Below are 26,063 nucleotides of genomic sequence, written 5' to 3'. Positions count from 1 at the left end.
CCTGATCTGCTTCGTTTTTCTCCGTCATTACTAAACGAAACGTGCGCAGGTCTGCAACAATGTTGATATTTGCCATGTGGCACTGGCAACAATGTTGCAGAACTGGGGCATGCGCTGCTTGATCTCCGCTATGTTGGTCTGTGAGCGAGTAAATGACAGGCAAAGCAAAGTGAAATGTCAGAATCGCTGGGAAAAAAAGACGGATTATGCGCTCGATTTTCATCTAACATTGCATGTCGTGGAAAGTAGCCTAATGAACAAAAATGCGATATCACCGCATACCGCGCTGTTGAGAGCGGCTATGAGTCACCGCGGTGGGAATTCCCTCACCGCGACAGCCCTAATTGTACTGTACTGTAGTGTAGTATAGTGTGTATTGTAGTCTGTGTGTGTGTGTGTGTGTGTGTGTGTGTGTGTGTGTGTGTGTGTGGTAAAAGGCAACTACTCATCACTCTCACTACCTTGCCCATCAGCAACATGTGATAGAAGTGCATCATGATAGAAGGCCTGCACATGGTCACTGGCACCCATTTCCGAAAGCAAGCGTAACACGTCTCTTTTTTTAGCGTCCTTCACAGTGCTTTGTCTCGGTAGAAGACTTGGTCTGAAGCTGGCCCATGTCTTCCCTCTCTTCAAAACTGAGTGGTAGCAGTAGTCACTGCTGTACACAGCCTTGAAGCCGACTTTGTCATTCTGCAACTGGAGCATTCTAGCCTCGCTCAGCTTGAAGGACTTTTGGGCCTTCACAAAACACTGCGTTTCCTTTTTGAAATCAAAGGCCTGCCAGTGCTGCCCGTAGATACGGACGCGCCCGTGATTTCTCATGATGTCGTAGTACTCCTCCGGCATAAGAGTTGTCTCCTGCTTGCGGACCTGCTGCTCAATTCTCCCAAAAACACGATCCACCGGCAGGAAACTGTGCCCTCTTGATGTGGAAGGCATACTCTGCGGTGATCTGTGGGAATTCTTGTTTGAGAACAGCAAACAGCATGCTCAGGATGTTCATGTTCTTGTTCTGCCCAAAACAGGAATCGCTGAAGAGGCGGAGCTTTTGAGTGCTGTGAAGTGCATCTCTCAGCTCGTGGCGTAGGCAGTGGTCAAGGGCAGAAGCTGTCATATTACTCCCCTTTGTGTTTTCATGCTCCATCCATGTGTACAGATGGACGTCATCTGTGGCTTGCCTACTGCCCTTACCATGATGGAGAACAACACCAAAGACATACATGTATAGCTGGCGTGAGTAGTATGCCTGACCGATAGGGGTTCTAGGGAGCACTAAATTCTGCATCATGTCAAAGCACACCGTCACAGCATCATGCTCCACCTTTCCCAGCATATCATAAAAGACTCGTGCTCTCCTTCTATGCAAAATGTACATTGCGGTCTCTCTGCGCAGAACCAATCTTTGGTCGACTTTGCCGCATGAGCCGGTGCAAGATGCTGTTGAAATATGAAGTCTTCTTCGCCGAACTGTTCCTCAACAGTCGGAATCAGGAACGTTTCCGGAACATCTTGATATACTGTACAGTATCAAAGATCGGTTCACTAAAAAACAGCTTGAAGTTTTGGCATGGCCGGCCAACTCGCCTGACCTCAATGTCATTGAAAACCTTTGGGCCATCGTCAAGCGGAAAATTCGCGACAGAAAGCCTACTACGCTGGACCAACTGAAGCAGAACATCGCCACTGCCTGGGAAGCTGTGAGTGCGGAAACATGCGACAAGCTGGTCAAATCGATGCCGCGGAGACTTCAGGCAGTCATACAAGCCAAGGGGGCAGCCACAAAATACTGAGAAAGTGATGATTCTAATTATAATAAAAATTATTCTAATTCAATGAAACGGTTTCTCCATTATTCTAATTCAATAAAACAACAGTGTCACAGTTAAATGGCCTAAATGGGCCTTTTGGAAAGATCAGCTGAGCAAATTTTTTACAGGTAACGAGTTCTGTGATTAGTCTAACGAGTAGGACAGGTGCGGTGAACACCTGATTTGCTTTCTGCACGAAAAATGCATTCAAAGAATTTATTGATTGCACTATTTCAAATTATTCTAATTCGTTGACCAGCACCTGTACCATTCTGATTCTGGCTCAAACTCTATTTTTTTTTTTTAAACGGCGTTTATCGCGTTTTGGAACCAAACTCTTCATATATATATATATATATATATATATATATATATACATATATATATATACATATATATATACATATATATACATATACACATATATGTGTCTAACACCGTAAGAATGCTCAGCCTGAAAGGCATGGTCTGCTAGGTCGGGTAGCTAAGGAGCTAACTCCTAGCAAAATAATGTGTATACATCACTTCAACCTGGTCCCGTTAAAGCGATGACCTAGCGTCATTTCCACCATGACATCCAGCCAAATACCCCATCAGACGCATCTTTAGCAATGGTCAACACTGGTCAAGATAGGGCTATCCACCGAATGGCTTATTACTGGCGCTAATGCTAAATAGATTTTATCTAGTAAATTATCCCACTAATAATGCATTGATTGTTACCAAACTTCTGCCGTAGTACACATAGGCTCTTAACTCACAAAACGAGGCATTAGAAAGTTTGTAAGTTTACCGGGAGTTTATTTAAAAGAACACTTTCCAGACAGCAACAGTGCTGCTAACGCTAACGCTGCGTCGACGTCACTTCCGGTAACTCCCGGAATATGACTAATTGCATTGTTTGCACACCAAAAGCTATGTCAACTTCTGTTATCTGACATGTTATCTGTCATCTGTATTTATAGTGTTATTGTATACGTGTTATGTAATCCTTTGTACTGTGTGTGATGCCTTTTTGTTTGTATGGACATTGAGTCTGAAGCTATAGCTTCTTGAATCTTGACACATACCACCTGCCGTAGTTCAAGAAGTTGCAACGCACGTTTGAAAACGCGAGGCGCTAGAGAGCAAATTCATTCGACTTTGCAAAATAAAGTTGCACCACTAGATGGGGGAAGAAATTACATAATGTCCCTTTTAAGAAAGATACTTATTTTATTCAGTTGATTTTGTATTAAAGTGAATTCCTGAATAATAATTTGTTTTCCATGTGTTCATGTCACTCAAAAAATATGCATCTAATTCAATTCAGGTTCGAGTTAAATAGTTAAAAAATCGTTTCACTCACAAAAAAAAGGGGCTAAAAAATTCATCAGGCCAGGAAGGGAGAAGGCAATCGGGTCGGCCGGCCCTTCTAATGAGGGGTCCCTTATTTCCACAGTTCTGATAACTGCGTTCTTAGAACGGTCTGTCCGAAAGCGGCTATTGTCTTAATGTAGTAAAATGATTTAAGTTGGTGGTGTTCCACTGACTCAGATGAGATTTATGGGATATTGCACACAGTGGCTGTCGGTCTACAGAGTTATTATTACATTTTTTTCTGAATTTGATCAAAAAGCTACAAATATTTTGAACTGTGACCTTAGTGGGTCTTTAAAGAAGCGTTTTAAAGTTCACAGGGGTTTAAATAAAAAGCACAGTAATGAGTTTAATGGAATGTGACTGGATGGTTAAAAACTGTGCAGAAAGGTTATCAAGAGAAGAAGAAAAGTGGGTGTGGTTTAACACGCTGCACGCCACAGCTGGATCTTATCGTATGTGCTGACAGTTGCAGAGTCCATCAGTTGGACCAGAATGGAGCTGAAGCAGGAGCTGAAGCAGGAGCAGAACCAGGAGCAGAACCAGGAGCAGAAGCAGGAGCTGAAGCAGGAGCAGAACCAGGAGCAGAACCAGGAGCAGAACCAGGAGCAGAACCAGGAGCTGAACCAGGAGCTGAACCAGGAGCAGAACCAGGAGCTGAACCATGAGCAGAACCAGAACCAGGAGCTGAACCAGGAGCAGAACCAGAACCAGGAGCTGAACCAGGAGCAGAACCAGAACCAGGAGCTGAACCAGGAGCAGAACCAGAACCAGGAGCTGAACCAGGAGCTGAAGCAGGAGCAGAACCCCTCCACCAGGAACAGAGCCGGCTCATCCTCTGGGTCCACCGGGCCACAGGTCAGTGTGGAGGGGGTTTTTATTTTATTTCTTATTTATTTGGTTAGGACTCTGCACATTAATCAACATATCAGCAAAGCATCCATGTAAATATGCCGGAGTTAGCACAGCTGCTAAATTTCATCCGTTGTCCTCAGGCAGGTATCATAAACACATACAGACAATACACCATGACAAAAAACTAAAGAACAAACAAACAGAAAATATTTAGAAAGATTCACATCAAAGTTAAAGGGACAGTTCGCCTCTTTTGACATGAAGCTGTGTAACATCCCATATCAGCAACATCATTTCTGAACATCTTCTTCCCCCCTGCTGCGTCCTGTGAGCAGAGTTCCAGCCTCGTTTTGGTGTTGATGAAAGTAGTCCGGCTAGTTTGCTAAGGTCCCGAAAATAAAGCGTTTTGCTTCTCAAAACAATATGCGTTCCAAAGAGTAATACATTTGCATCACAAAACCCTCCCTCCAGAAAAAGTCAGAGCTCACATCGCTTGGCCCTATTTTCTCTCCCTTCGTATCACTGCCTGCTGTGTAAACCGTGCAGACCGAAGTGCAGCCCGAGCACTCCCCTGCTTCCGAGCAGCAAACACCGTAACAGCTGCGGCTATCGCTAGGTGGCTGTTAGCATTGATATGAAGGGAGGCAAAAGTAGTGAGGGATACTCCATCATACTTAGCTGCCTTCCCTCTAATTTTTCATGTGTCTGGGCAAACACACCAGCTCCCTGAGCACACTGAGGAGCACTGTGAGCAGCATCAGATGTGCACGCTGTGGCCACACACCTGTATCACACCTGTTCAACCCCCTGGATCATAGCCAGTTACATGGCTTATTAAAAGAATCAAATCACACCAGCAGTTTTCATTAGTTTACTTTTAATAAAAGCGATTTGGCCCACTTAAAATGAAAAAGACAAAAATCTTGTTGTTCATGAGATGTGTAGTATGTTATCTGTTATATGTGAGAGTCATGCTTGCAGCCTTGTTTTGCAGAGTAGACCTTTCTCGCTCGAAAAAGAAAAAATCTGACCCAGTTTCAGCGCTTGTTCTTCTGTTTGCACTCAGACAGCCATTCCATCCTAAAAGAACCGCATTTCTTTTTTACTTTGGCTCGGTGAGTGGATGTGTCGCTGGCGCTGCCTGTTCGTTTCGCCATGATAAGGGGTTGCGTCTCACTGTTAGCTAGCTAACCTGCACGGCGCGTATGGGCAGGGCACATATGCAAGCACCATCAATGCTCTGATTGGCTGCATAGCGCAAGTAAGCCGTATCATTGGCTGAACACCTGTCACTCACTGCGTTATATTGAAAAATGGTACAGAAAAACACAGTATTGGTCTAATTAATTACATTAGATTAGGTCTAGTATTAGATATGAATTAATACGTTTATGGTGAATTTATTTTATGCTCTGCATAGATTTTCTTGTGCGCTGAGACTGTGCGAGCAGATTTCCTCCCGGGCTGACAATAACTGACAGTAAAAGTTATAGCAACTGCAGTTGCTATAAAACAAAACAAACAAACAATATATATATATAAAATAATAAATTAAATAATAAATTAAATAAAATTCAGCTGTAAGCTAAACTAAAAAGGTCTTGAGCCTTTTTTTAAAAACATCAACAGTCTCTGCAGCCCTGAGCTTCTCTGGCAGGCTGTTCCACAGACGAGGTCCATAATAGTGGAACGACGTCTCACCATAAGTTTTTGTTCTAACTTTAGGAACAACTAAAAGGCCGGTACCAGAGGACCTCAGGGTCCGCGAGGGCTCATAATTTAAAAGCAGATCAGATAGATAAGAAGGCCCAAGACCATTAAGACATTTATAAACAACTAAAAGAACCTTAAAATCAATCCTGAAACGCACGGGGAGCCAATGCAGCGATTTTAAAACTGGTGTAATGTGTTCCCGCCCTCTGGTCCTCGTCAGCACACGTGCAGCTGAATTCTGTATTAATTGTAGGTAATGAATACTTTTTTGGGAAGACCAGAAAGCAGGGCATTACAATAATCTATTCTACTAGAAATAAAAGCTTGCATCAGCTCCTCCGTGCTGGTAAGAGAGAGAAATGGGCGGACTCTGGCAATATTTTTAAGATGATAAAATCCTGTCTTTGTTACATTTCTAATATGTTGGATAAAATCCAGCTCAGAGTCAAAAAGAACACCCAGATTTTTTACATGTTGAGAAGATTTAAAGTTTTGTAGTTTGGGTAAAATGATCTCTCTCTTGTCTTCAGGACCAATAATCAAAACTTCAGTCTTGCCCTGGTTGAGCTGTAAGAAATTCTCTGCCATTCATGACTTTATATCTAAAATACAGTTTAAAGGTCCCATGGCATGAAATTTTCACTTTTTAAGGTTGTTTAACATTAATATGAGTTCCTCTAGCCTGCCTGCGGTCCCCCAGTGTCTAAAAATGACGATAGACCTAAACCATGCACTGGAAATTATTCTCTGCCTTTGGAAATGTGACCATGCAGAAGGCCTGATCGAGAAAGCCGCCGCTTATGACGTGTGCCCGCTTATGACGTGGAGGTTGTTTCCACCCAGAGCCAATAAACTGCCTTTCCCCGCCCACAGCTCTTTGGCCAGCTCATTGTAAAATCAGTTGAAAGTCTGCGCAACGCCATCTTGATTTTTCTGCGTAGGATATCTAACACACCATGGCTGATCGAAAGCATAACATTTGCTCTGTACATGGATGTACAACGGATCTAAAAAATCTTTTTAAAGCTCCTGCATCAGAACCCCTAAAGAGCCAGTGGTCAGATTTTGTTTTTTCTGGGAAAGTGACAAAAGAACAGAAGAGATTTGTGTATGTGTGCGCCAAACATTTCACGGAGGATTGTTTCCAAAACTTGGGCCAATACCGAGCTGGCCTTGCCGATCGTCTTAAAATGAACCCTGGATCAGTACCAACTCTCTTTGGCCCAACTACAGACCTCGGACAAGTAAGTAATTTAACGCTCTATAATTGTCTTGCTTTTATGTATGTACAGTATAGTTAAATAGCTTGTTACCACAAGAAAGTGTCCTGAAAGTATCGTTAGCTCTGCAGCTAATAGCTAATGCAGCTACTGTCGCTAATGTAACTGTAAATAGCATGAGGTATGCGAGTGGACACCTCATTTACTGTAACGCCAGTGTTGTGTACTTATTTGTTGTTTTGATAGCCGTCCTGCTGTTGGTGTTATGGCGCGCACGATATCTGCCTTTCCCCTGATTAAAATGACTAGCACTACGTCCATCTTTGCAAACCAGAGCAATCAGCTGAGAATGTCAAAATCGCGATTAGCATAGGGCTAAGTCTTCAAACTTGCATTTGGAAGATATACAAAGTAATAACTTGTACTAATTTGACCTTGTTGTATCTACACAGGCCAGCACATCAAGTGCTTTTATTCAGCTGCCTCTCTCAAGGGATGTTGCCTGCCAGACAGACCAACTGGAAACACATACTGTAGCCACACAGCTATCCTTTAGGACTTTGAAGGCCCACATCAGAAGTGAAGGTATTTTGACCCTGTATTTATTTTGCTTGAGAAAACAACAGAACAAAACTTTACTAAAGACCAGTGTTATATTTTGCATGTCTTACTAATGATCGCAAGAAAAATTATTACAATGCGTTGGATGCAGCCTGAGCCTCATACAGTGGCTCAATGGAGACAGAGGTGTAATCAAGTCCAAGTGATGGAAAATATGACTGCCATTCTACAGTTAAAATTACCCCTATTCCTTAGGAGATGGACACCTGTCATTCTTTATATTGGTTAAGCATATAATTGTATAAGACGAATGTAACATAAGCTTGCAATCAAGGTGAACCTTTTTTTTTCTAATGTATTTTTATTTTAATTTTATTTTAATTTTCAATTTTATTTGTATATGTGTGTTTTATGTATAATATTGTTATTGTTATTATTTGTCTGTTTCTGTGTGGTGTGTTTGTTTGTATTGCCTATACGTTATTGGCAATAAAGTAAAAAAAAGAAAGAAGTGAAGGTATGTTCTAGCCACCTTCAATAAGATGAGATTAACTTTATTGTCCCACATGTGAAATTGGGTTAGAAGAGTGCTGTCACTGTATGAATACATCATATGTCATACACATGAATGACTTGACATATCAAACAAACATACATCCTGACGGTACAATGGTGATATTTGTTGCAGGTGTCCAGGCAACTGTCTCCTGCAAAGACTTTGGTGTTGGGACGTCCAATGTAGACCCTTTGTTCCTGTCATCAACACCAGTAAAGAGACCATCCAAAAGACCTCGATTGGATCTTGAGGAGGAGCAGGAAGATGATGCATTGGAGGGAAGCTCTTTAGTGGATACCCCAAAGGGACAGGATTCCACTTATGACCCTGCAGACTCTGTCACAGCGTCCGAAAACTCTACACTGAGGCTGTAAGTTATCATTATCTGTGTGTGAGTGTGAAGAAAATGTAGGGATTGTGAGAACTTTCATAATTTTTTTTTAATTGTATGGCATTCCAACATGAAGGATTGGTCTCAGCGAGACTGTTGTTGTTTATAGCATTACTTTTAGGATTATTTATGTGCATACAGATTATTCATCCGGCTTCAAGGAGTGTGCTGGTTTAAAGTACTGTCCAGATGAAAGCTCAATCTGATCAACTCAAAATGTGTTTTGCTTTCTTTGTGGTTTTATATAGAGAGGAGTCCTCCACTTCCACACACATCAAGAAGTACATAGTGTACGAGAACTGCATCATGCAGTTGTTTAATGCATGTCCGGTCTGCACACGGGCATGTGATGTGAAGACTCAAAGGCTGGGGACATTCCTGTCTGTGAAGCAGCGGTGTCCCCACTGCACATTTAGAAGACAATGGAATAGCCAGCCTATCCTGGGTAGCACGCCAGCTGGAAACCTGCACCTTTCTGCCGCTGTGTACCTGAGTGGTGCATCTTTCATACAAATAGAAAAGGTAAAGTATGTGCAACTGTAGATACCGTAACTGAAATACTTGTATTTATATCAAATTACATGTATTATTTCTCCCCTCCACACCCAGGTCTTCAAGGCAATGAAGCTGGAGTTGTTTCGGTATGAAACATTTCGCCGGCATGCCAGAGCCTTCATTGAACCTGCAGTTATTCACCACTGGAAAGTCACACAGGATGTGAATCTGCAGCGGCTTACTCGGGAGGAAAAAGTCATACTCGGTGGTGACATGAGGGCTGATTCTCCAGGTATTGTTACTTGACTGAAGTATTGTATTTTGTACAGTGATATTGTTTGAAGTTCAAAGGAATGACAGCAGGCAGGGGGTGGTTTTATCAAGGTCTTTAGCTCCAACTATCTGTAGCCAAAGGCCAGCAATCAGAGTGTAATAGTGCTGGCTCTGAGACACACAAAAGCCAGGGACCAGGTCTGATGGCTCTAAGCAGTGTGTTGTTATGTGAAGTTATGAATTGCACCTAAATATAAGAATACATAATATGTATTGAATAGTGATTCCAAGTGTCATTATTTAAACCCAATTTTTAACAGGTCACTCTGCAAAATATGGGAGTTACACCATGATGGATCTCCAAACTAACACCGTTGTGGACATTCAGTTGGTCCAGGTGAGTTGTTGAAATTGACTCTGTAAAGGGGTTATTTGTTGTAATTTAAAAATCAAGGTCCATAATACATTGTCTACTAATGTGTTTTTTTTCTGTGGTGACAGAGCAACGAGGTTGGTGGTAGCTGCTATATGGAGAAAGAGGGCCTGACGAGGAGTCTGGCCTTGCTCGAGTCGCGTGACGTCAAACTGGATTGCATTGTCACCGATCGTCATCCTCAAGTTCAAAAGTTCCTCAGGGAGAGAAACATCACCCAGTACTACGATGTGTGGCACTTCGCAAAAGGTAACTATTCAGGTTTTCAGGTAACCTAAAGTACTTATGGCATCTGAGGTGGAAAAGACGCTGGCGTTCACCAGTGAATCAACATGTTTGGTCAAAGTCAGATGTTCAGAAATATCAACACCAAGATCTACTCTTTCCACCTCAGAGTCGTTAATCTGGACTGGTTGGTAGACTTTCTGCTGATATTGCCTGAAATCTATATATATCTCCTTAGTCTTGGTAACAATAGGAGTAGGTTGTTGTCTTGGCAACAGTTTGAAAGTCTATCTACCTCATTCAAGTAAGCCTGCTCATTGTTCTTAGAAATTAGGTCAACTACTGCTGTGTCATCAGAAAAATTGACAGCAGTGATGTTGGACAGTCAAATGCTGACATTATGAGTCAATATTATCAAATGCTTTGAAATTGTTTTTGAATTGCTACAGCATAGTTGTCACTCTTACTCTTTACTAAGTGGAATGTTGTTTGCTTTCATTTTAGGAATTTCAAAGAAACTGGAAGTCCTATGTAAGATGAAAGACTGTGAGAAACTGAACAAGTGGATGAAAAGCATCAACAACCACATATACTGGACTGCAGCTAATTCAACCTCAGGGCCAGAGAGAATTGCCAAGTGGAACGCGATCCTCAACCATGTGCAAGATATCCACACGCATGAGAATCCTCTTTACCCCAAGTGTGAGCATGCAATCCGCACAACAACGGACAAAAAGAAATGGCTCCAAGCAGGTATCTCAACCAATATGCAGGCAAAATGTTAAAACAGCAAACAGACAAGCAAACAACGAGGTCATTGCTGTGATATTTGTTACTGTATTGTTTTCTAATAAGATATTTTGTTATTGTTTGCAGCAACTCCAGCTTTCTACAAGTTGGAGTCTCTGCTGACAAAGAAAAGAACGCTGAAGGATGTGGAAAAACTGAGCCCCCACCACCAAACGTCATCTTTGGAGGCTTTCCATGCAGTCATCCTTCGTTTTGCTCCAAAAAATGTAGTGTTTCCCTTTATTGGAATGCTGTGCAGGTAAAACAAATCTTTACTCAATACTTTTAGGAATTTTAGTTTAAAATATCTGTCAATATGAACAAATATTTTTATCTTGTACTTCCAGACTCTACCTGGCTGCTATGCATTTCAATGAAAATGCGGAACGACCACAGGCCGAAACGGAGGAAGGTGTACCCCTCTTTAAACTCTCCTTTCCAAAGTCTCGGAAGGGAGAGTGCAGAGCTAAACCAGTAAAGACAAAGGCGACCTTTGGTAATGGTTCAAATCAATTAAAATGACACATTGTTTGGAATTTTAACATTTATTTCTCTCGAAGAAAAATGGATTACATACAAATGCACAGTAAAAACAAAACTCAACCAATTAAATGGAGATATTGCTTGTGCTTTATGATACAGGTTATGTTTCTGACATGATGGACCTAATCTTCGATGAAGTCTTTTTTAACCCGACACCATACAACGATGCGCTGTTGGCCATCTCTGTCCCAGAAAACTTATCAGCGCAGTATGAGAGGCCGGACAAGGAGGAGGTCATTGCCAGCTTTGTTTCAAGGTTCAAACAGGGGGCCGTTTAAACCCAACATAGTGGCCTTCCTCATCAGGAAACTCCGAGCGGATGCGCAGGACCACACAGGCTGGAATTACAACCCGGATTCTGCGTCCCAAGAAGCCCCAGCACCAGCTCACAAAACTGCGACAGGACAGATACCTGTAGCGACTGAACAATTGATTCAGAAATTTTAGATATTAAATTCTGAATGTATCATTGTGTGTGTGAAAAAATAATTCTATGCACCAATGGATCATATTCGGTCTGTTTTGTGTCCCCCCCCCCCCCCCACCCCATCCCTCGCTGTACAAAAATAAATAAATTATTGGAATACAAAGTCAAAACTCTAAACTTCTGTTATTAACTTATCTAACAATGCACAATTTACCGGTGTATTTCTCTGAACTGTAGAGGACCATAGTCTGCTCTGTATATTTGGCTGGCATTTTGAAGTGAGTAGACATTTAGGCAGACAGGCTCCAATCCAGAATGGTCTACCATGCATGGGAGCTGTTCTTCGACCTCCCGAAGTCGTGTAGTAACCTTTTTTAGAATTAGAAACGGTAAGTGACATTTATTAGCAAAATTAGTTGCCGAAAGAAGAGACAAATTATTTTCCAGTGAGGTGGTGAGAATGTTACCTGTGGTATCTCAAGGCAGCAAATATTCTCCACTTCTGTGGGCATAGTTGCACATTTTCCACAATGGCACCTATGTAAAAAATGTAGGTGGATATAAACAACATAAAAAGGTATAATGGCTTGTTAGTGTCTAGCTTGTGGCTGTTGAGTAAGTAAACATCAAATGTGCTCTGGAGTAAATCAAATATTATTTTTCATACGGTGAACATTTATCTTCAGGAATAAATCATGAGTAATGTGCAACATGATTTACATGGATGTGAAGGCTGCATAGCTCTTTTTTATGACAAAGATTACTGATATAACTAGACATACAACTACTTCAGCATAGGTAGCTAAGCCCACATGATGATATCTGTAACAACACATAAGCAAAACAAACTAAATTAACGGCGAAATACTTAACTAACCATTCAGAGACGTCCTGCTGTAGTCGCTGATTTTCAACTTCTTCAACTTCTTCTCCATCTGGATCAGACTCTGGGTCAAATTGAAAAGCTTGAACGACTGCTGTTCTACGTGCCATAGCGATTCACAACGCATTTGCGCATGGTACCAAGGGCGGAAGTAAGGCCACACCCCCACCCTCCGCTTTGCCCCGTCTTTCTCCTCCTAATTTGCATTTAAAGCTGCAGGCCCTAAACAGCTCATTCTGAGGATCCTAAGAAAAACTCATTTTGGGACTGGCTGTAATTCTGCACCAAGGCAGAATGTTGCCTATATACAGTATAATACAGTATAAGGGGACCACTAAAGCCTCTAAAAATATATAAAAGCCTCCATTTATTTTCATGTCATAGGATCTTTAAAAGAACGTTAACTGGTTCTAGGTCATCAGGAGACACGGCAATGTAAAGCTGTGTATCATCAGCATAGCTGTGAAAACTAATGCCATGTCTCCTGACGACATCCCCAAGCTGCAGCATGTCTAAAGACAAAGCGTGATCGTGCCTTTGAGGTTGTGGCTCCAACTCTTTGGAACTCTCTTCCTCTCTGTCTACGGTCTGCAACTTCTTTAGACATTTTCAAAAAGAATCTGAAGTCCCACCTATTTAAAATACCTTTTATCTGTTCTTAAAGTGCCCATCTGCTCTGTAGCCTCATGCTTTTCTGCATTTACTGTGTTTTCTTATGTGTGTATATGAAATGTTGACTTGCATCGTATTGTGAAGCACTTTGTGAATTTTATTTTCTGTGAAAGGTGCTATACAAATAAATTTATTATTATTATTATTATTATTGTTATCTGAGCGAGCCTCAATGTCGTTATTTTTCAGACCTTCTAGATTTTGGATTTCCTCATTCAGGAATTGTTGCTGGCTTTTGGGTATGAAGTAGAACTGGTGACGTCTGGTGGATGCCATTAAATGCTTCCTCTTAATTTTCCATGAGCACAAGATAAAATTGTGATCTGACAGGCCAGATAATAGATTAAAAGTCTTACAGAGTCTTTCAGGATTATTAGTAAATATAAGATCAATTGTTGTATTTGACGTATTAGTTATTCTTGTCGCTCCTTTTATAATTTGTCTCAAATTGTAATTTTTTCCCTGACTTGATGTTCCAGTTGATATTAAAATCAGCGAGTAGGATGATTTCCTTCTTCGAGTTGCAGTGATTTAAGATTGTCTGAAGATGATCATAAAACACATCCTTTGCTGAGGTGGATCCACACAAATCACAGTAAAAGACAAATTGCAGAGCAGAGTGATGCATTTAGACCAATACACTCAGCGTAAACGTCTTTAGGCCACCTTATTAGTTCATGTTGAAACTTCTCTCTGACATAGATCAATACTCCCCCACCTCGCCCTGCTTCTCTAGCCTTTCTACATACATTATATCCTGGAATGCTGCTAGCTGCTGTAGATGATGATGAATGTGTCAACCAACTTTCAGATATTTCAAGTAGATCGATATTAGAGTCACTTAATAAATGTTCCACTTGCTTAGTTTGTGTTTTTCCTGGTTAAAAACAGCAAAGTGTTTCCTGGTTTCATCTCCTCTCTCTGAGCTGCAGAGTTTACTGCTTAAAAAGCTGAACGTGTGCAGAACACATCAGAGCACAGTGCTGATAACTGAGGGCACTTATAAACGCACCCTCAGCGTTCACTTTTGATCTGAGATATTGAGACCTGTGTGGCTCGGTCTGTCCAGCTCCAGTTAGAATATGTTGGTTAGCGTAGGTTAGCTTAGAGAAATCTTTTGTGTGAACTTCAAAAGGATCTAAGTCTTCTTCCTCTCTGTCATTGCAGAAACGTAGAGCCCAAGAGGGATCCAGATGGCACTGCTGTAAGGACTGTGGGAAAGTTATCAAACAATCAAATCTGAGGTATCATCAGAGGATTCATACAGGAGAGAAGCCATACAGCTGTGACCAGTGTGGGGCAGCTTTCACTGGATTATTTCATCTAAAGACGCACCAACGTATTCACACAGGAGAGAAACCTTTCAGCTGTGGTCAGTGTGGGGCAGCTTTCACTCAATCATCTCATCTAAAGAGACACCAACGTATTCACACAGGAGAGAAACCTTTCAGCTGTGGTCAGTGTGGGGCAGCTTTCACTACATTAAATAATCTAAAGACACACCAACGTATTCACTCAGGAGAGAAACCTTTCAGCTGTGGTCAGTGTGGGGCAGCTTTCACTGATTTATCTAATCTAAAGACACACCAACGTATTCACACAGGAGAGAAACCTTTCAGCTGTGGTCAGTGTGGGGCAGCTTTCACTACATTAGCTAATCTAAAGACACACCAACGTATTCACACAGGAGAGAAGCCTTTCAGCTGTGGTCAGTGTGGGGCAGCTTTCACTGCATTAGGTAGTCTAAAGACACACCAACATATTCACACAGGAGAGAAACCTTTCAGCTGTGGTCAGTGTGGGGCAGCTTTCACTCAATTATCTAATCTAAAGACACACCAACGTGTTCACACAGGAGATAAACCTTTCATCTGTGGCCAGTGTGGGGCAGCTTTCACTCAATCATCTCATCTAAAGAGACACCAACGTATTCACACAGGAGAGAAGCCTTTCAGCTGTGGTCAGTGTGGGGCAGCTTTCACTACATTAAATAATCTAAAGACACACCAACGTATTCACACAGGAGAGAAGCCTTTCAGCTGTGGTCAGTGTGGGGCAGCTTTCACTCATTCATCTCATCTAAAGAGACACCAACGTATTCACACAGGAGAGAAGCCTTTCAGCTGTGGTCAGTGTGGGGCAGCTTTGACTACATTAGCTAATCTAAAGACACACCAACGTATTCACACAGGAGAGAAGCCTTTCAGCTGTGGTCAGTGTGGGGCAGCTTTCACTACATTAGGTAGTCTAAAGACACACCAACATATTCACACAGGAGAGAAGCCTTACAGCTGTGGTCAGTGTGGGGCAGCTTTCACTACATTAGGTAGTCTAAAGACACACCAACGTATTCACACAGGAGAGAAGCCTTACAGCTGTGGTCAGTGTGGGGCAGCTTTCACTACATTATCTCATCTAAAGACACACCAACGTATTCACACAGGAGAGAAACCTTTCAGCTGTGGTCAGTGTGGGGCAGCTTTCACTCAATTAGGTAATCTAAAGACACACCAACGTAGTCACAATGCAGAGAAATGATTGGCTTAAATCAACATCAATTTTTACGGCAGATAAGCAAATATTCACCTGGGAGCAGCAACTGGAACTACCGATCAGAAGCCTTTCCTTTGTTCAGATTAAAAATCTTCTTTGTGGATTACCACCTTCTCTTGTTAGGACTTTAGTTCTGAATGTTCTGTGGGGAGCACATGTTTGACGAACCATTGAAAGTGCTTTATAATTTGTTGGGATTGCTTTAACTGGGGACGGATCTCCCGACGTTCAAGACAAACATGGCATCAATTGTGAGTTGATGGACAGAACAAAATGCAGTCTGTTTGAAAGTAGAAACATGTTTATTCTGTTATACTGAACATGTTTGTTTTGTTTAAAGTTAAGATCCACAAAGTAGCTTTGCACCAGCTGTGGGTATTTCTGTAAACATCTGAAGAAGCAATATATCATTTCAGTTTGATGTGAAGTCGAGCTTTACACTCGTCTGTATTTCATTGTTCTGCATTTCATTAAAGGTCAGATGTTAACTTTTCTCATGCTTTTCATGTTCTTGCTACACAGATATTTTTGAAGAAAATGTGTATTTGGTTACGAGGGAAAGTTGACCCTTATCATCTTCCCCAAAGACCCAGAAATCTTTAACGCAGTCTGAAAAAGGTTTGGAGTTGTTCCCTGTACTTCCCAGACAGCTGTATGATGCTGATGACTGAAGCTGAAAGTTAAGGCTGTTCCAACACTAAAAGGGCACGAGGATCAACTTCAAGCTGTGAAACTCTTTCAAATGTCTGTTGTGTTGGAATCAGACGTGTGAACGCATTTTAGTCCAAACGTCATGGCTGCACTGAGGGAAAAGGCAGCTAAGCAGGCTAACGCTACTTTGAATTGAACCGTTTAACATGAGAAAACTGAACTGATCTGTTTGTCGCTTCTACAACTGCTCAGTTACTCACACAATCAGGTACTGAGCAGATTTACCAAACAGACATTCTGCTGTAATCTCAGATGCTCTCAGTCGCGCTGCTCACGTTGTTTTAGTCCACAACTCTTCTTCTTCTTCTTCTGCCCCGACGGCTGCACAACTTACCCAGAACACCCGTTGGCAGAGTGTGCACACGACACCCTTATACTTTATTGGATTGTACCTCAAACTCAAACGCTGATCATTTAAACCTGCTTCAGGCTGTTTTTGTTCCTTTTTTTTTTTTTTTTTTTGTTAGTTTAGTTTAGTTTATTCCAAACAAAAAAATATACAGAACAAGCGGCTAAGTACATTACAATTTTTGTACAATACACAAACTGAACTTATTCGTAGTATTTTAAAAGTACATTTATACAACTTAGATTCAAATAAGCTTGGAAAGCTTAGAAGGAGCGTCTCTGCACCCCAGATGTTGAAGTGCTGGCTGTGAGTTTCTGTCCATGTTGTCTGCTGACAGAGTTCACCTGAGTTACCTGCTGACGCTGTGTGTGACATCATCAGCTGAGCTGTTGCTAAGCTACAGAAACAACAGCCCGACCCACTGATGGAGACCTCTGAAGGTTTCTACCACACCTTCCTCTCTGCTACACTTCAGCTGATTACATTTTATTTAGTTCTCTGTAACAGCAGCTGATCTTTAGTAATAACTAATCCTGCAGGGATATAATTTACCTTCAGGGATTAATGAGTATTGTTGAGTTGAATTCAACTGAGCTCATTTACAAAACTGATTTTGTTTGATTCATTTAAATGTTGATAAAACTTTATCATAAAATCACATTCACCGAGTTAATGATAAAGTTTCCCGTCTCATGGCCTCCCCGTCCCAACGAGATGCTGTAAGGTGTGGTTGAGGTGCAGCTTTGAGCTTTCTTTCTGAGGCAGAAACTGAAGTGTTTTACCTTCTGTCAGTGTGAGGTCCCAGCCTGGAGCCCTGAGGCGCCCCTGAGTGTGAGAGTCTTTCCCCTCGCCATCTTGGACACATGCCTAAAGTCTCTGAAGGATGGGTGGAGGCTCTAAGTTATGGGGAAATGTCTTCATTTGTAACATTCAGTCACAAAACAAAAGAAACTCCTTAAGGCTAAAATAACTTTAATGATTACAAATCGGTGGAGGTCTGCTCGGGGCCCAAATGCTAATTACTCCTTTCAACAGCGGCATTCCTCATCAACTGTGACAAACGGGCATTTGTAAAGTCATTAATAAAAATGTAGGAGGATCTCCGGGTGAGAAGGAGCAGGAACAACGAGCGCACAAAGACAAAAAGTGATGGAGCAGAGCTGATGACCCTCTGATAAATCTGCCAGGAGCCACCACTGAGTTATTATGATAAAACCTGCATGCAAAGCATAAATAAATCGCTGTAGAAGTGAAATAAATCTCCTTCTCTCAGACTGCATCTTCTGCAGCCATCAGAGCTGTTTGTGTTGAGTTCAGCTGCATATTTTCTGATAATCTGCTGTAATCTAAACTGGACTAAAGTCTCTCCCAGCAAATATATACAGGATACAGTGAATTATGATTCCAACTGTTTATTTACAGCTCAGCATAAAGAACATACAATGTTCAGTAGATTTTACATGAAACGTTTATTCTTGTTTTAACACTGATGGAGCAACAAGCCTGAAAGAGATACAATTATTTTCCGATATATAACTTCTGTCTTTTGGGTTTTATCTTTTATGTATAATGTATAATTTCTTCATTTTTCAACTTAATAAAATATCTGAGTAGTACACAATCTGCTTCTTTATCATATATTAGTGCTTATATATATATATATATATATATATATATATATATATCCTACATCACATATGTTACAGAGCAGAATATTCTATTACTGCTGAGCCTACTATGAATGTTAAAATACGTGTCATGTGTCCCGTATCATGCCTACATGTATCACGTTTGCAGAAACAAAAATCCGTTGAAAATCAGTTTTGTATTCAGCGATTTATGATTGATTAAATGCGCTGACGCTTCATGGCTCCAGCCAGACAGATTACACTGAGTGGAGCGATGACCGGTCCAAGATGGCCGCCCCAGGTTACAGGCTGAAGGTTGGCTTTGTTGTCCGAGGGCTCTCAGCAGGATGGATGGACCGGAGGTGTCCCATCATGGAGGATGTGTTGGCATGAAAGGCCAGTTCTTGTGGGCAAATCAAACACCGCACCTTCAGCAGACAGAAAAGAAAGAGATAAGCCATCACTTTTTAAAATGTGTGGAATAATGGCCGTAAGCGCTTTGTTTGGGATATGCGCTAAATAAACAAGTCCAAAATGAATGTATTGTCCTACATACCTTAGATTCTTAAATGTGCTGCCCCCTTATTTTAAGAAGAGAAGTATATTAGCATGCATACCCATAATAATAATAAAGCTTATATTTACAGTTGAAAAACAAAAACAAGCAAACATCTTGCATCACACAACAGTATATTGTACAATAGTATCAGCTTATTAGGAGAAACCAAGGTGAAGTGATCCCAAGCCACAGAACGTTTCCTGTCAGAAGCCATGGAAAAGAGCAATGAATTGAGTTCAATTGTGACAGTTTGGGATTCATTTTACTTTTGTAGAGAACAGCGCCCCCAAGTGTTCAAACGATGAGAGACCTCTGAACCGTGGTTCCACCGAACAATGCGTTCTGCGCTTCTGACGTCATCAATCACCTGATCAGCGCCATCTGGTGAGAGAGAGAGAGAAAGGAAAAGAGGAAAAAGAAAAGGAGAGAAAAAAAGAGAAAAAATTTAAAAAAGAGAAAAAAATAAGAGAGAGAGAAAAAAGAAAAAAGGGGAAAAAAGAGAAAAAAATGAGAAAAAAGAGGAAAAATAAAACAAATGAGAAAGAGAAAAAAAATGAGAGAAAAAAAGAAAAGAAAGAGGAAAAAAGAGAAAAAAAATTAAAAAGAAAAAGAAAGAAAAAAAGAGAAAAAAGAGAGAAAGAAAAAGGGAAAGAAAAAAAAGAGAGGAGAGAGAAAAAGAGGGAGAGAGAGAGAAAAAAAGAGAGAAAAATAAACAAAAAAAACAAGCACCGACAATGGATTCTGCCCAAAGATGCACCTCTGGAAACAACAGCTGGAACGGGCCAACCTGGACATGTTCCCCCTCTGAAATGACTGAAATGAAGTGTTGCAGCACTTTGGGGGACAATATATAACAGGTGAGCACCTGAAAAAGCCTCGACTGGGTTACGGATCCTAACAACTCAGCTGGGAGGAGCTAACTGAACTAAGACGAGACCGAGGTCTGAAGCTACAGGACGCTTTGCTCATCACCTTTGGACAGTTTTTGGTTGACTGCTGCAGAGGAACTGCTCCCATCGTCCAAATATATCTAAGAGAGCAAGAAGTGTCCAACAACCGTCTCACGGCTCTAAACAGAGGTGCTGTCCTGTTGGCTCTCAGTGTAAACCGTGATGCCATCATTCACAACACGAATAGAATCCGTAACGTGATGGAGGGCTTTGAGTTCTCCCAGGAACCTGAGAGCTTTGTTGTCGGGGGTTACCTTCCTAGTAGGGTCTCCCCTGGCACCTTGCCTCAGGGGTGGGGTCAGGCTTGGATTGACACAAAGACCTTGATGGAGCAGCACCAGATTGTGAACGCTCACCTCCCAGGAAAGGGAAACTGGAACACACCCGAGGGGTCAGGCCTAGAGAAGGAGCTCACCTCCCAGGAAAGGGAAACTGGGACACACCTGAGGGGTCAGGCCTAGAGAAGGAGCTCACCTCCCAGGAAAGGGAAACTGGGACACACCCGAGGGGTCAGGCCTAGAGAAGGAGCTCACCTTAGAGATAAGAGGAGGAGCTCCTGGGAGGTGGCCCCAGTCCAGTTACTGTCCTCTTGTTCATTTACAGGAATCTCAATTAATCCGTCTTTATTAAAATGTGCACTCTTTCCACCTTAAAGCCTTTCACTCTTTGCTTTGGCCTCTAAAACCTGGAGACATTTAAACTCTTTGAGCAGCTCTCACAGGACTTGAACATATGATCTCCGAGTCCCAAAGCAGTTTATTGCCCCTCTGAGCGATGCCTCCGCTGCTTTGTGCTGCTTTCTTGGCACTTTTTACCTGAGACTGATGAGCACAGACACTATCTTTTAGTCTTCCAACATGTTTTCTGTGAAGCAGCTTTGCTCATCAACTGTCTCTGCTTTGTTCAGCTGCTCGGTGTTCTGTCTCATGCTCTGTATCCCAATAAAGTCTCAGACTCGTTGGTTTCAAACTTTGAACACTGAAAAAGATTGAGTGGAACCTGGAAAAGGCTTGAACTCAGTCCCTATGAAAAGAAAATGAAAAGAGAAAGTTTAGGATTCAACCTTTCAGTGTGTAGTTGGTGCATGTAGTTGTCTTATCCACCAGTGACCTCACATTTCCCCTGATGATCGAGGGAAGAAATGCTTTAAACTTCCTCCTCCTTTTCCTCCAGGTTGTTCCTGCTCTGCATCCTAGACGTCTCCTCTTCAGTTCATCCAGATTTGGGGTATTTTTCCAGCCATTTCTTGGGCTTTTGTGAAGCTCAGTTAGCTAAACCAACAGGTGAACAACTTTCCCATTGCTACGGTTACGCATCATAACAGATGTGAAAACCTACCAGAGTGACCAGCAGAGGTCCTTCCAGCAGCATCCACACCAGCTCAGAAACATGTTTCAGAGGTCTCTGTTTTCACACAGAAAATCTGAAGAAGATGCAAAGAATTCTGGGATAATGGTGCTGACCTGGTTCTGTTCCACCTGAACCCAAAACATTTCATCCGGAGTCAAAAGCTTCCATCCAATACGTATCATCAATCTACATTTATAAATAACTAAAGCCGACACATGAGTTTATCATTTTATTTTTTGAACTAGAATTATATTACGGTGGAATTCTGCAGTTAAAGAAAGAGGTAAACCTCCATTTAACCAGGAGTTACAGCAGATTAAATCTATAAGTTAGTGTAAATATAAACATATATGGTGAAAAACACTAACTTGATGGTGGCACTGGAGGACACTCAGGTATTCTGCAGAAGCACAGGAGTTCATCCCCTTCAGATCATGAATATCTGACGCTGATTGCCGCTTTTAAAAGAATCAATGAGAAATCCCCAGTGAGACGACGCTGCCACCAGAAGGTCAGATTGGAACATTACACTATTGTTTGGATCCAGCACTGTGTTCTTCAACAACCTTCAGTTTTACAGATCATTACGGAGGTGGAAAAAGTGAACACAAACTCCTGAAAAACACTGAAGCACAGAAGCAGCGCTCAGTGTGCTTTGGGAGCAGGAACCACAGAAAGACTTCTGGGGACTGAGGGGATTTTCCTCATTTTTACGTCCCTTCATTCATTTGCCTTTTTCAAGCACTTGTTATTACTTATTTGAATTGGCTGATGTGACAATTCTTCATGCTGCTTCCTGCTTTTGATTAGTTTCAGGTGTAGTCTGAGTAAGAGGAGAGAATAATGCAAAACAAGAAACTGCAGCACTGATCAGACACGGCTGGATCTCAGCAGGAAACACTCCCTGAGAACCAGATCTAACATGTGACTTCCACTGTGAGTCAGCTCAGTTACAAACTGGGTTTAACTTCTGAGGTTGGTCTCTGACTGAGAGACTGTCTCTGTCACGCTAACAGCCCCCCCGGCTGGCTCGCCATGTTTCGCCACATATACACAACATGACGGGGTTCATTCGGGGGAGGTGACTTCACTGATGACCATCTGCATTCAGGAAGACCGTCCTGCATAACATTCAGTGGCTACAGCGACTGTCTTGCATTTCTGGTGGCTACTTACTGTTCAGCCAGGACCATAGCTTAAGTCATGAGCATCATACAGCTGTCTGGGAAGTACAGGGAACAACTCCAAACCTTTTTCAGACTGCGTTAAAGATTTCTGGGTCTTTGGGGAAGATGATAAGGGTCAACTTTCCCTCGTAACCAAATACACATTTTCTTTAAAAATATCTGTGTAGCAAGAACATGAAAAGCATGAGAAAAGTTAACATCTGACCTTTAATGAAATGCAGAACAATGAAATACAGACGAGTGTAAAGCTCGACTTCACATCAAACTGAAATGATATATTGCTTCTTCAGATGTTTACAGAAATACCAACAGCTGGTGCAAAGCTACTTTGTGGATCTTAACTTTAAACAAAACAAATATGTTCAGTATAACAGAATAAACATGTTTCTACTTTCAAACAGACTGCATTTTGTTCTGTCCATCAACTCACAATTGATGCCATGTTCGTCTTGAACGTCGGGAGATCCGTCCCCAGTTAAAGCAATCCCAACAAATTATAAAGCACTTTCAATGGTTCTTCAAACATGTGCTCCCCACAGAACATTAAGAACTAAAGACCTGATAAGAGAAGGTGGTAATCCACAAAGAAGATTTTTAATCTGAACAAAGGCAAGGCTTCTGATTGGTAGTTCCTGTTGCTGCTCCCAGGTGAATGTTTGCTTATCTGCCGTAAAAATTGTTGTTGATTTCAGCTAATCATTTCTCTGCAGTGTGACTACGTTGGTGTCTCTTTAGATGAGATAATGTAGTGAAAGCTGCCCTACACTGACCACAGCTGAAAGGTTTCTCTCCTGTGTGAATGCGTTGGTGTGTCTTTAGATTATTTAATGTAGTGAAAGCTGCCCCACACTGACCACAGCTGTATGGCTTCTCTCCTGTGTGAATACGTTGGTGTGTCTTTAGATCAGATAATGTAGTGAAAGCTGCCCCACACTGACCACAGCTGTATGGCTTCTCTCCTGTGTGTATACGTTGGTGTCTCTTTAGACTACCTAATTCAGTGAAAGCTGCCCCACACTGACCACAGCTGTATGGCTTCTCTCCTGTGTGAATACGTTGGTGTCTCTTTAGACTACCTAATGTAGTGAAAGCTGCCCCACACTGACCACAGCTGAAAGGTTTCTCTCCTGTGTGAATACGTTGGTGTGTCTTTAGATTACCTAAGCTAGTGAAAGCTGCCCCACACTGACCACAGATGAAAGGTTTCACTCCTGTGTGAATACGTTGGTGTCTCTTTACACTAGATAATGTAGTGAAAGCTGCCCCACACTGGCCACAGATGAAAGGTTTCTCTCCTGTGTGAATACGTTGGTGTGCCTTTAGATGAGATGATGTAGTGAAAGCTGCCCCACACTGACCACAGATGAAAGGTTTCTCTGCAGTGTGAGAACGTTGGTGTGTCTTTAGATTACCTAATGTAGTGAAAGCTGCCCCACACTGACCACAGCTGTATGGCTTCTCTCCTGTGTGAATACGTTGGTGTGTCTTTAGATCAGATAATGTAGTGAAAGCTGCCCCACACTGACCACAGCTGTATGGCTTCTCTCCTGTGTGTATACGTTGGTGTCTCTTTAGACTACCTAATTCAGTGAAAGCTGCCCCACACTGACCACAGCTGTATGGCTTCTCTCCAGTGTGAATACGTTGGTGTGCCTTTAGACTACCTAATGTAGTGAAAGCTGCCCCACACTGACCACAGCTGTATGGCTTCTCTCCTGTGTGAATACGTTGGTGTCTCTTTAGGTGACCTAATTCAGTGAAAGCTGCCCCACACTGACCACAGGTGTATGGCTTCTCTCCTGTGTGAATGCGTTGGTGTCTCTTTAGATGAAATAATGTAGTGAAAGCTGCCCCACACTGACCACAGCTGTATGGCTTCTCTCCAGTATGAATTATCTGATGATACCTCAGATTTGATCGTTTGATAACTTTCCCACAGTCCTTACAGCAGTGCCATCTGGATCTCTCTTGGGCTCTACGTTTCTGCAATGACAGAGAGGAAGAAGACTTAGATCCTTTTGAAGTTCACACAAAAGATTTCTCTAAGCTAACCTACGCTAACCAACATATTCTATCTAGAGCTGGACAGACCGAGCCACACAGGTCTCAATATCTCAGATCAAACGTGAACACTGAGGGTGCGTTTATAAGTGCCCTCAGCTATCAGCACTGTGCTCTGATGTGTTCTACACATGTTCAGCTTTTTAAGCAGTAAACTCTTGCATTTTGCTCTTTTACTAATTCTTTTTGTCATGATGAAACTCTGAAAAGGAACTTGAGCTACAATATTTCAGATAGATAGATAGATAGATAGATAATAACGTCTCATAACGTCCACGCCTTGTAGCGGTGTGAGGGCTTGCGTGTCTCAATGACCCCAAGAGCTATGCCAGCGGGAGTGCCTCAATGCTTAGCACCCCCGGCAGGGTCACCCATGCTGGACAGGTCAAAGGGTAGAGGCCAGACAAAATGTGGACCACCTCACCTCGAAGGTAAAAAGGGTTAGCGTAGGGCCAACTACCTTATTTAGAAAAATACAGTTACAGAAGCACCGATGATAAGAATCCAAGAAACACAAGTAGAAACAAGGACATCACTTTACTTATGGGCGACCTCAATGCCAAGATAGGGTCAGATAACACAGGCCATGAAGAGGTAATGGGAACACAAGGGCTAGGTAAGATGAACGAGAATGGGGAAAGATTTGCAGATCTGTGTTCGCTCAATCAACTAGTGATAGGAGGCAGCATCTTTATGCACAAACGAATCCACAAAGCCACATGGAGATCACCCGACCACGTCACAGAAAACCAGATCGACCACATGTGCATCAACCGGAAGTTCCGACGACTGTGGAGTGATGTAAGGGTGATGAGGGGGGCAGATGTGTCATCAGACCACCACCTTATTGTGACGTCAGCAGGGCTGAGGCTGAAGAAACACTCCACAAACACCAATCCACGTAAAAGATTCAATGTAGGCCTGCTCAAGGATAAGGACATCCAGACAGCATTCAAACTCAGCATTTCAAACAGGTTTCAGCCACTGCAGGAACTCTTTAAAGAGGAGGATACAGATATTGAGAACCAGTGGCAACAGGCCACAAAGGGCTGGCTGGACACATGTGAGGAGGTCTTGGGCAAGACGAAACAACATCACAAGGAGTGGATGACCTTCCACACTATGAAGAAGCTAGAAAGGAGGAAACAAAAGAAAGAGGTATTGAACACAAGCCGGACAAGATCAGAGAAGGCAAGGGCACAGGAGGCCTACACAGCAGCAGACAAGGAAGTTAAAAAGAGCATCAAAAAGGACAAAAGAGACCACTTTGAGGACCTAGCCAAGCAGGCAGAGGAAGCTGCAGGGAAGGGAAACCTGAGGGAGCTCTACATGACGACAAGAAAGCTAGCAGGTAAATTCCAACAAGTAGAGAAACCAGTTAAGGACGAAGAGGGCAACCCACTTACAACAACAGAACAGCAACTTAGAAGATGGGCAGAACACTTTAATGAGCTATTAAACAGACCAGCCCCAGAGGCACCTCCAGATATACCACCTGCAAACACAGAG

At 42.2% G+C, this 26,063-nt stretch overlaps 3 protein-coding genes and 1 long non-coding RNA gene across 4 annotated transcripts; 2 read left to right on the top strand and 2 right to left on the bottom strand.

Moving 5' to 3' along the window:
- Positions 1-1,159: 1,159 nt before the first annotated feature.
- On the top strand, positions 1,160-15,856 carry LOC142369472 (uncharacterized). The gene is made up of 4 exons (XM_075451823.1): positions 1,160-1,225; positions 1,485-1,700; positions 3,873-4,028; positions 14,374-15,856. The coding sequence occupies exons 1-4, from the start codon at positions 1,160-1,162 to the stop codon at positions 15,742-15,744; spliced, it is 1,809 nt and encodes a 602-aa protein (XP_075307938.1). The 3' UTR covers positions 15,745-15,856.
- Positions 7,114-10,944, top strand: LOC142369413 (uncharacterized). The gene is made up of 8 exons (XM_075451777.1): positions 7,114-7,543; positions 8,208-8,445; positions 8,715-8,988; positions 9,076-9,253; positions 9,555-9,631; positions 9,736-9,916; positions 10,397-10,645; positions 10,769-10,944. Exons 3-8 carry the CDS (start codon positions 8,773-8,775, stop codon positions 10,942-10,944), a joined length of 1,077 nt encoding a protein of 358 aa, XP_075307892.1. The 5' UTR covers positions 7,114-7,543; positions 8,208-8,445; positions 8,715-8,772.
- Positions 11,181-12,430, bottom strand: LOC142368965 (uncharacterized). The gene is made up of 3 exons (XR_012767470.1): positions 12,119-12,430; positions 11,866-12,020; positions 11,181-11,645 (listed from the first exon to the last, which is right to left on the bottom strand). It is a non-coding gene; the product is annotated as an uncharacterized LOC142368965 (long non-coding RNA).
- Positions 15,857-20,075: 4,219 nt separating the features above from the next.
- LOC142369470 (uncharacterized) lies at positions 20,076-24,929 on the bottom strand. The gene is made up of 3 exons (XM_075451822.1): positions 24,918-24,929; positions 23,258-24,476; positions 20,076-20,329 (listed from the first exon to the last, which is right to left on the bottom strand). Exons 1-3 carry the CDS (start codon positions 24,927-24,929, stop codon positions 20,076-20,078), a joined length of 1,485 nt encoding a protein of 494 aa, XP_075307937.1.
- Positions 24,930-26,063: the final 1,134 nt, after the last annotated feature.

This window comes from Odontesthes bonariensis, chromosome 19 (genome assembly GCF_027942865.1).
Source record: "Odontesthes bonariensis isolate fOdoBon6 chromosome 19, fOdoBon6.hap1, whole genome shotgun sequence".
NCBI classification, from domain to species: Eukaryota; Metazoa; Chordata; class Actinopteri; order Atheriniformes; family Atherinopsidae; genus Odontesthes; species Odontesthes bonariensis.
Note: the sequence above shows the minus strand (reverse complement) of the source record. Positions and strands in the feature narration are given on the sequence as shown.